General features: G+C 35.4%; 1 protein-coding gene across 2 annotated transcripts; it reads left to right on the top strand.

Annotated features, from left to right (window-relative positions):
* Nucleotides 1-641: 641 nt before the first annotated feature.
* On the top strand, nt 642-8,456 carry LOC110788928 (integrin-linked protein kinase 1). 2 transcript variants are annotated; one of them, XM_021993560.2, is made up of 13 exons: nt 642-960; nt 1,138-1,628; nt 3,212-3,286; nt 3,391-3,495; nt 3,799-3,884; nt 4,211-4,331; nt 5,186-5,265; nt 5,392-5,454; nt 5,545-5,666; nt 5,939-6,024; nt 7,026-7,147; nt 7,455-7,625; nt 8,089-8,456. In XM_021993560.2, exons 2-12 carry the CDS (start codon nt 1,206-1,208, stop codon nt 7,591-7,593), a joined length of 1,422 nt encoding a protein of 473 aa, XP_021849252.1. In that variant the 5' UTR covers nt 642-960; nt 1,138-1,205; the 3' UTR covers nt 7,594-7,625; nt 8,089-8,456. The 2 variants fall into 2 exon arrangements, with proteins under 2 accessions (XP_021849252.1, XP_056695466.1); XM_056839488.1 differs by lacking the exons at nt 7,026-7,147; nt 7,455-7,625; nt 8,089-8,456 and adding an exon at nt 6,261-7,001 and having other exon boundaries at nt 665-960.
* The last annotated feature ends 2,381 nt before the right edge of the window (nt 8,457-10,837 follow it).

Genomic DNA, 10,837 nt, shown 5'->3' with positions numbered 1-10,837 from the left:
AGTGATTCTGGTGCACAATAAATTTATTGTATATTGTATGCATGTGCAAATTATTAGGTGCACCCTGATACACCGTACACCCAAGGGTATTTTATGTCCACTGGTGGTCTCTATCCTATTTTCTCCTCACATGTAAGGAGAAAATGTGAGAGGGTACACGGTCCACCCGGGTATATGTAATATGTTCTAAAGTACGCATAACACCTTTTTAGGTATATTATGCATACAATTTATTTGCTATTTATTTTCAATAAGGAGTATGAAACTCTTTTATGAATATTAATATGAATATAATATTAATACAAATAGAGTATTAATTTCTTACGTAATTGACATACGCATTACATGCATATTTAGACATACGCATTGCATGCATATTTTCATATTTTTTCAGAACTTGGGAGTATTGTTGGAGGCATTGATGAAGCTAAAATAATCAATATTTCTGAAATAAACGCAGACAACACATGCATAGGGAGATAATGCTGATATAATTGATGTTGCTTAACCACGTTTAATTCCTAGTGTAATTTTATTTGTTTCGGGGCCTAAATTCCTCTTTTGCACCCAAAAAAACATACGAATTTCCGAGTATAATAATACTGCGCTACTCTGCGAGTTCCCTCTTATTAGAACCATAGAAAAATAACGGCCTTTACGGAGAAGCAAGTGGGAAGCCATCTCTTTCCTTCTCTTTTTTCATTTCTTTTTCTCCTCCTTTCCATTCCCTCCATTCCTTCCATTTTCCGCCATTTTCACACCTCTTTCTCTCTCTCTTCTTCCGGCGTTTCCTTCGGATCATCTCCTTCTCTCTCTCTCCCCAAATCTCTCTTTCTCTCTCTCAAATCATCGGTTATCCACAACATTTCTGGCAATCTATGCTCGATTTCGAGAGCTCTTGCTGCTCGCTCGAGCTCTCGATCGAGCTTTTTCGATCAATTAATAATCCTCTGTGATAATGTATGCAATACGTTACCTCCTACATCATTTGATTTTTTTTTTTTGAATTTGTTATTGCAATTGAAGAATTATTCAGAATTTCCAACTGTCTTTGATTATGACACTTCAATTATTGTCTCAAAAAAATCAACAATATTGATTATGACAATTGACTATTTTTGTTTGGTGTAATTGAAGGTTAATTGAGGGTGAATTGACGGAAAATTAGAATTTGGAATTCGAGAAGAAGAAATAAATTACTAAAAATGGAGATGGCAGCTCAATTGAGGCGAGGGATATCGAGGCAATTCTCAACAGGATCTATGAGGAAATCAGGGAGGTTCAGCTTTAGGAGGCAGTCATCGATGGATCCTCAGAGAAACACGATGAGGTTTAGTTTTGGGCGGCAATCGTCGCTGGATCCAATTCGTCGAAACGCCCAGGTGAAGGAGGAGCCATTAACGGTACCGGATAATTTAGATGCCACGATGCAATTGTTGTTCATGGCTTGTACAGGGGATTTGAAAGGACTCCAGGATTTGCTGGATGGAGGAACTGATGTTAATAGCATTGATTTGGATGGGAGGACTGCTTTGCATATTGCTGCTTGTGAGGGTAATGTTGAGGTGGTTAAGTTGTTGTTGAGGGGTAAGGCTAATATTGATGCTCGTGATCGTTGGGGCAGCACGGTATATATTCTTTCCCCTTTAATTTATTGACTTATATGCCGACACATATATATTCTTTCCCCTTTAATCTATCTAGTTATACTTATCGACATATGTGATGCACATAGTATGTTTATCATGCACACACCTGCACATGGATGCATGATATAATTTTCCCGATAAAGATACTCTAATTACTTGGTAAAACACTTGCCCGATAGAGATACCTGCAGTCTTGTGAATGTCACGAAATGTCAAATGTGTACTGCCCTTCCATTTCTCAGGAGTACTTCTTAATCTAATCATAAAATAGGAACTCTTGAACAAACTATAAAATGGATTTTTAATTGAAATAAATAAAATTATTAAAAGACGGGAGTACGTTTTAACAAACTACGGAGTAAGTACTACTCCCTCTGTCTTTTTTGCCATAGGGTTAGAGACAAATATTAAGGCTGCACTATAGTTGGGGCATGAAAGTCAAAATCAAATATTTGAAAATGGATGAGATCGAGGGAAAAAAGATATAGAAGAGGCACTTGAATTGGCTATCTAGGGAGAGAGATGAAAAAGCAAAGGTTGATGTTTTACCTCAAACAAAAAAAAATGTGAAAAACAGTTTGGAAAATTTATGTTAGGAAGTGTCAAGTACAATAAGGGACCGTGGGAGTATTTCTTTCTTACAAATGTATGCCCCTACTAAAATTGGGTAACGAGTATAATCTTATTAAACCCCTTTTCAGGAAAATTATGGTAGCATCGTTATTCCTTAATTAAAAGATATTGGGGGATGTGATAAACATTTATAGATAGAGTATCTTATTGATAGAAATTTGAGGACGCACGCGGAAATTCTGATGGACCTCAATTGTATGACAAAATTGTATTTTTATCATTGATTACATTAATAAGAATTTTACAACAATATTTGCGAGAGCCCATGTCTCTCACATATGTCTTTGATAGAGTATCTCTTAGATTTTTCTAGATACAACAATATTTTTTTAATGCTTCTAGATACACCATCACTTGATTTCTCTCGCTCCGTATTTCATGGCAGAAACTGAAATACTATTATGTCAGCCTTGGAAAAAGGATAGAGTAAAAAAGTTATTGCATGCTAATAATAATAGCCTGACGCTTCTAACAAAGCCAAGGTAGTTGGGGGGGAGAGGGAGGAGACAGATCTGTGCAGCCCAAAGAGGTGCCAATTGACCCTTGATTAAAACAGCAACGATCATTAAGAAACAGTGTCATTGTTATGAATCATTTCCATTTTATTCCATTTTAATCCGTTAAAAGAAAAAGAAGAATGAAAGAGGTCCCTTGTTGAAGCCAACAAGGCAGTCACAACCTCTTTGTGTTACAACATGCAGGCTACCTTAAGAAAAATCACTAATGTTTTAGCAGCATGTTTTCTCTGTTCTGTAACTGCTTTTGGGTCCATATGTTTCTCCTGTGTGGTTTTTCCGTGGTATACTTTAATGTCTTGCTGTTCTCTGAACTTTAATGTCTTGCTGTTCTCTGAACTTCTTGTTTCCATCTCCTTATTTTCTAGTCCAATGTAACAAAATTCAGTCCTAATAAGGTTTGTGATTCCACAGGCAGCAGCTGATGCTAAGTACTATGGAAATATGGAAGTATACAGTATTTTGAAGGCTCGGGGTGCAAAAGTTCCAGTAGGATTCCAGTCTCTTTTCCACACTTTGTCGATGCTCTTTCTTCTTTTGTCGTTTTATCAATCATGATTTGGCTTTCTGACTTGCACCCTTTGTATTCTCAGAAAACTAGGAAAACTCCAATGGCAGTTGCAAATTCTAAAGAAGTCCCAGAATACGAACTTAATCCATTTGAACTACAAGTTCGCAGATCTGATGGTATTGCAAAGGCATGGTCCTTTTTCCTTCAATGCCAGCTAAATTTTCCTTCACATGCTGGTTTTGTTTTACTTTTTCTGATGTGGTTTGGTCTTGGGATGTTTTCTTTTTAATTTAACCTGATATATCCTTTGACAACAAAATCTATTCCTGTAGTAAGATTACATCCGAGTTTCTGTTATTTTCAAATATTTATCACGCATATCTTCTCTTTGATTTTCTTTTAGCTTGTGCGGCAAGTGTCTTATTGTTTCTTCTCCATGATAACTTCTTTAAATCTTACTTGATGCTTGTGCTTGTATGTTACTTTGCAGGGAGTATTTCAAGTTGCTAAGTGGAATGGTACCAAGGTTGCTGTAAAGATACTTGATAAGGAGAGCTATTCTGACCCCGAAAGCATGTACTTTTCTGAAACATTATCTTAATTTATCTTTTTACTGGATTTCCATAATCTTCCATGCACTGCTTAGTATTTAGAAAATCTACCCGGCATTGCTGGTCATGCTGAAGTATCAGATAGCAATACTTATGCTCCTTTATTTATCCTCTGAAATCCTAAACTAGCTGTTTGATTGTATTTACTTGTAATTTGTTTTTTGTGCTGCTTCATGTGTTATCTCTTTGCATGACTGCATTTCTAATTATTTGTAGATAGGAATTTCTTTGCAATTCTATTCAATGGCTGATTGTCTGATTGTGTCATATCCTAATTAACTTCCTGTGCAGAAATGGTTTTAAAAACGAGTTGACATTATTGGAAAAGGTGCGTCATCCGAATATCATTCAGTTCGTCGGAGCAGTTACCCAAAATATCCCAATGATGATTGTAGTAGAATTTCATCCAAAGGTATATTCGGTTTTGCTCCAAATGTTGATGTATATGCACTCCTCGGATAACTTGTTTGATTCTTATTAAATAAATGACGGTTCTTTGTGTGTAGACCTATAAATATTAAGATAATTCTTGCTGATTTTAATTATGAATGTATGCACCAGCACTACAGAAGATTCAAAGAGGCTGATATCTTGAAAATAATTAAAAATGCTTGTTAAATTGTTCATTTGGTTGTCAAAGTTGTCAAAGTTCATTTGGTCAGGAACTTGCGTAATTTACGATGTCTCAGAATTTCCAAACTCTGCACTATGAAGAATCGTACAATAGTCATTAACTCTCTCCTGTGTGTACTAAAGTAGAACAATTATTATGTGCCATTTGGAGCTTGGAGGAGTAGAATTTCACATTCCTAACAATTAAAAAAACACATCTGTAAATGTCTTTTTAAGTATGAATTTATTGGGATGGACACAAGTATTCTTTTGTAGATAATCGCTTATGAGATACAAAATTACATCTTGTAACTTTTGAACTTGAAATACATGGACTCTCTAACAACAATTTATGCTGTGCTTGAGATGCTGTAAACTCCTTCACCCTTTGTGATCAGCTAAAGCATCCCAGTGAATATGTGCCCCCTTCTGTGTTCATGAAGTCTTATCCTTAATCTAGATAAAGTAAGCGCAGGGATGCAGGATCTATCCATGATTGGTAAAAACCTGACTAAAGACCCAGCTCTCTGTAGCTTGTATCAAAGTAATGTTGATAATCTTGAGAATTGACTTTCTTGACACGGTTTCATCTCTGGTATTTCAATTTTTCCATGCTTTCTAGATTGATATATGTGTATTTCCTTTTCTATTCAGGGTGATTTAGGATGCTATCTTCAAAAGAAAGGACGATTAACACCATCAAAATCATTAAAATTTGCACTTGATATTGCAAGGTATTCTTCATTCCAATAAACTACTATTTTGAAAACTTGAGGTCTATCTGCAAGGGGAACTTCCCCCTCGAAGTTGTTGCTTTGTATGTTATTATTTTCTCTTCTCATAACGTTGTTCCTTATCAGGGGGATGAATTACCTTCATGAGTGCAAACCTGACCCAGTTGTCCATTGTGATCTAATGCCCAAGTAAGATAACCAAATGCAAAAGAACATATTGTACAAGTCATTAAGATGATATTTTGTTTATTAATAGTTGAAATTTTGGTAAGGTGCCAGAAATATTTTGCTCGATAGTGGAGGACAGTTGAAGGTAGCCGGATTTGGTTTGATACGATTGTCGAAGATATCAGCTGATAAATTTAAACTGGCAGACCCTGGAGCCTCCATTCGTAATGCGAGTAAGTAGTTGCAGCAAGCAAACTGTCTGCAGTGGGTTTTCCTTCTTTCATCACAATGTGTATATATTTTAACATAATATAAGAAATATGTTGGATGGAAGTTCAGCTTAATAGAGTAAAAACTAACTGGCCAAGTAGCTTTAGTTATATGAATCGAAGTAGACAATTTTTTTTGTGAACGACTAAGATTAAGAAAGCTTTTTTCTTGTGAGATTTTCTTTTGGAGTAAGCGGACTGGACTGATCAAATATCCATTCTCTCATTAATTGCAGGTGTATATACAGCACCCGAGCTCTACAAAGATGAAATATTTGACAAGAGAGTGGATGCATTCTCCTTCGCTGTTATTCTTTACGAGGTACTTAGAAATTTGAGTCTGGTCATTCATACATCAGCTTGTGGTCACACTCACACACGCCATTAAGGCATCAAGCTGCCTTCAACCTCTACCTGCCCAGCTTTATGTGCAATTGTGTGGATAGTATATGTCTGATATATTCATGTAAATGCTTCTTGGTTGTCATTTTGTCCCCTAGATAGCTTACTGTTGCCTCCAGGAAAATCACAATGTACAGTACCTATTTCGAATTGCAGTGTCCTGCATTAGTATGTGTCAGCGGTGGTGGTTGTGTTATTTAGAGATGAAGCCGTTAAGGTACTAATTGCATGTCATGTTCTAGCAATCCATTTCTTCTTCTTGCACTTGAGGTATGATTGTTTTATAATTGCATCCAAGTCCATATGAGATTGTTCTGATATTCTAAGCCAGAAAAAACATTTTATTAATAGTTAAAAAGTTGCCAAATTTTGATAGTTTGTAGGGAGTGGGATCATCAGTCTTATGAATGAGGATCCTCTGACTATTTACACACTTGTTCCTAGGTGATCATCTAAGAAAGATCTGATGATGTCCCATATTTTATTTGTTTCAAGTTGTCTGATGTCTAAATTTTTTATCCAAAGCTTGATATTTCCAACAGAAATAATCCAATAATGCGATTTTATTTACTTTTGTAGTTTTGTGGAATGATCTGGAGCTTCTTGTTGGCTCCTTGTGTAATAGATTGGCTTATTGGGAAGGGGTAGTGTAGGCAATGCATAATTAGTTGTTAGAACTAGCTTGAAGAAGAGGGAAGTCAGTTAGTTCAACTTGGAAATGCTGTGTAAAGAGGAAATCAGTGAGAGTGAAAGCATGAATATTATTGAGAGTTCCCTTCAGTTTTGTTTCACTTTGGGAGAGAACAAGCCTCCCCAAAGCTTGTATTATTGTTAATGATGCAAATTTCCATCTTCGTCCTTTAAATTTCTGCACAAATTTCCAGTTCATAACACACTCGTATCATTTTACCCTTGCTTTAGATGATTGAAGGTGTTCATCCTTTCCACCCAAAGCCTACAGAAGAAGCCACCCAGCTTATGTGTTTGGAGGGCAAAAGACCACCATTTAAGAAGTTGAAAAATTATCCATCAGAACTCAAAGAGTAAGTTCTTTCTACTTTTACCTATATTTCCTCCTTTAAAAGTCAGGGTTTTCTGAAGTGTCCGAACTGGTAATTCTGGTTTTAGTAGATGGTTTCCTATACCACATTTTGTATAGAACTATAAATGATGTTGGAATTTCTGCTTTTCAAATATTTTAAAAGATACAAATTATTGTTTTGAGACCAAGACCATCATCTTGGCAGTTGACATTGTGATTTGTCTATATTACTTCGCGAGACTCTCATAGTTTCTGCTCCCTTAGCCACATCTTATGCGCAAACTAATCTGGCCTGAATGCAAACACAGATTGATTGAACTATGTTGGAGTGGAGATTCAGCTGTTAGACCGAGCTTTTCTGAGATCATTCTACGGTTGGATACTGTGGTTGCCAACGGTTGTAAACAGGGATGGTGGAAAGACACCTTCAAGCTTCCGTGGTTGTAGTAAGATGCTGGTGACACTTGAAATTTGATTTGGTATGCATCTTCAGTTTCCTACTTTTGTAGAATACTTGTAGTTCCTCAAATTTTCTTCCTCCTTGATATTACGTTATTTCTTACCACAAATAACACTTCCATGCAACCATCTTATCTAGCCTTCTCTTAAAACACATACCATTTAGAAGAAGCAAGACCTGTATTTTGTACGTAGGAAGCCATTCTTCACCGGTTTCTTGTTGGAAGGTTGGCCAAGAACAGAGTAATTGTCTTCTAAGAGCACAAGTAGTAAGGACCGAAGTTTTGTTGACTCCTAAATTGCTCTGGACTAAAATCTATTCGGAGATACTAGTGTTTCAAATAGAAACTTCTGTTGTATTTTCATGAGTGGCAAAAGAAACAGCTGCCACAATATGTATTGGTTTTGCGCTGATGAAGCCAGCATAGGTAACTATTACGTACATTTGTGGTGTTTAAATGAGGAAAATATGTGCTCTTGCAGGAAACAAAAGAACGTGTTTAAAACTGCAGATACTTTGTTGAAGACCAGATTAATCCCACAAGAAACTGTCTGGGACTTTCACATTGTACTTCCAATGATAAGTTTTGGTCGAGAGACCTATTTGAAACAAAGAGAACTGTATCATCTATCGTCATATCACGACCACTTGAGTCTGTAGTTCTTTTGCTCCATTCATCTGTTTTCTTTTTCTGGAAAGGACTGGAACAGCTTCTTTCCATGTATATTGTGTGCAAAAATACATATATCCATATCGTTTTTACTCATCAATACATAAAATGTAAGGAGTACTTGTATCCTATTACTCCTATTAGGCCTATCGGCTGTCAAGAAAGAAAAATCTTATTACATCCTCCCCTCTGTTCTGTTCCTTCTCTAGTTCTCTTCAAGGCATTTTTTTTAATTCTCATACATTTCGATTTTTTTCATATTTACCACCAGGTTCACCTTTTCAAACGCACCACCTTAAAAAAAATATATATCAAAATTTTTGTCAAAATTTTCAAAGATCCACTTAATGAAAACCGTTAAATTTTTATTAGTGGGGCCCATTATTTGGTTTTCCCTCCTTTTTTCCCACGTTATTTCTCTTACTCTTCCTTTATAACATACGTTGCTCTTGCCTGCTTCTTCATCGTTCATTCCACAACCAAACTTAATTAAGTTGGGGATTTTATTAAAGTGATTTGTTTCCGGCCAGGAACATTATTGAGAATAAATTTTTGCTCTTTTATGCTTAGCAACACGAAGAAAATAGTAACTACTAATTAATCAAAACTAAGTGAAACAAGATAATTCATGATTTACAGCTACGAATATCAACTGGGGATAACTTAATTAAACATAAAATCACACCAACAAAAAATCAAACAGAAAAACTGAACAAGCTAGATCTCATCATTTTAACTACTAAGTTCCTCAATTCTTTTGATAAATCAGTAATAAGAAATGCAAGGAAAAATCAGCCCCTCGTCCAATCCATATGTCAAATTCCACTATAATCAGTTTTAATCATCAAGGAGATACAAATTAAATCCACGATTCAACTCAAATAAAAAACAACCGCCAAAATAAATACAAAGTAATACAATTACAAGCATGATAATCGAATCAAGGAAATTGACGAAAAAAGAAACACCCGAATGATTAAAGCATCATATCAGGCGAAATCCATCACCCCCAAGTGAAAAAACACTTTGTATCCATTAAAGAGCTGAAATCAACAGGAAATAAAGAAAATCGCTACGCTGAATGAAGATAATACATGAGGAAAAAACATAGAAAGTGTCCTCAATCAAGAATAGCACCGACTGAAAGGTGGTTGGGTGTCTTTCAAATTGAAAACCCACAATGGTGGTGACGCTGACTATAGGAGTTGGTGATAAAACTAGAAGGTGGTGGTTTTGTTGAAGGGAAAAGTTAGAACAACTCCAATGGTTGGCTAAATCATTTTATAGCTTGAAATGCCACATCACTTTTTAAGCTATACAATTTTCAGCTACTTGTTGCTCCATTGGTTAGCTACTTCTCAATTATTATTTTTTGTATTTTGTTTTTACGTTTATAAGCAAAATATGCAAAATATGTGTCTGACATATTTTCAAGCTAATTAGCTCTACAAAGCTAATTGGCCAAACAAAGTTGATTTAGAAAATGTGCAACAATGGTCTAGCTACTAGCTTAACATTTTAATATTTGCAAGCTAGTTCCTTTTCTCAACCATTGGAGTTGCTCTTAGGGAATTGTGGAGAGAGATTGAAGGCGGAGACCGAAGGAGAAGTTAAAGATGGAGGAAGTCGACAGGGAAAAGTATATGAGTAAGAGGTAGGAAGGTGAAAGAGCAATAATATTGAAGGGGAAGCTGGAGGTGGATTTATAAAGGAGGAGAAAAACAAATATTGTGAAAAAGGAGGGAAACCCAAATAAATGAAGAGAATGGACCTCACTAATGGAAAACTTAATACTACATCCGTTTTTTTTTTCTTTACGTTTGGCTTTTTACCCGTTTATTAACGACTAATTAATGTACATTGAGATTCCTCTATCTTTTCATTTAAACAAGAAAAATTACGTTTATTTATAATGTTTTCACTTTTATCAAAATTTTGATATTAGAAAAATGACAAAAAATTAATGTCCCAATGGAAAAGTGTGAAAGATTAAATAACCTAATGAATTTATATTTACACTAAAATAAACCGGGTCCATGCTAAGTAGTCATTGCACGTTTATCAGTGGGGTGTAGCTTCCACGTGCGCCGAGGTTCGTATTTAAGCTAATTTGATTTTTTCTTTTTAACTTTTTACGTGATTCATCTTCCTGCAATTCTCTCTCACTTTCTCTCTCCTCTCTCAACTACTATCAATTTCTTGTTTTTTTTGTTGAAATCAATTGAAAAAATTACCCAAAACTCAACAAAAAAGCATTGTGTTGCTTGAATTTCTGCTAAAATGGTGAAGAAGGTGGTAATTAACGGTCCGAAAAATGACATAGTTGTCGGTATGTTGGAACAACCGCCGTTTGAAGTTGTTCAAACTCGTTCACGGCATAACAAGCTACCTTGACAACTTCTGGTATGTTTTTGAAATGATTTTATGGTTTATTTTTTTAGTGATTTGACTTGCATGTTGTTTTGTTGAAATTAGGGTAAGTGTTTAATATAGTTAGTATATAAATGATATAATTAACTTTATTTTATGTTTTGAAGTGTTTTTTACAGTTACCTCAATGT

The sequence above is a fragment of the Spinacia oleracea genome, chromosome 3 (assembly GCF_020520425.1).
Source record: "Spinacia oleracea cultivar Varoflay chromosome 3, BTI_SOV_V1, whole genome shotgun sequence".
Classification (NCBI taxonomy): domain Eukaryota; kingdom Viridiplantae; phylum Streptophyta; class Magnoliopsida; order Caryophyllales; family Amaranthaceae; genus Spinacia; species Spinacia oleracea.
The sequence above is the reverse complement of the archived record's forward strand: the minus strand, read 5'-3'. Positions and strand labels throughout refer to the sequence as shown.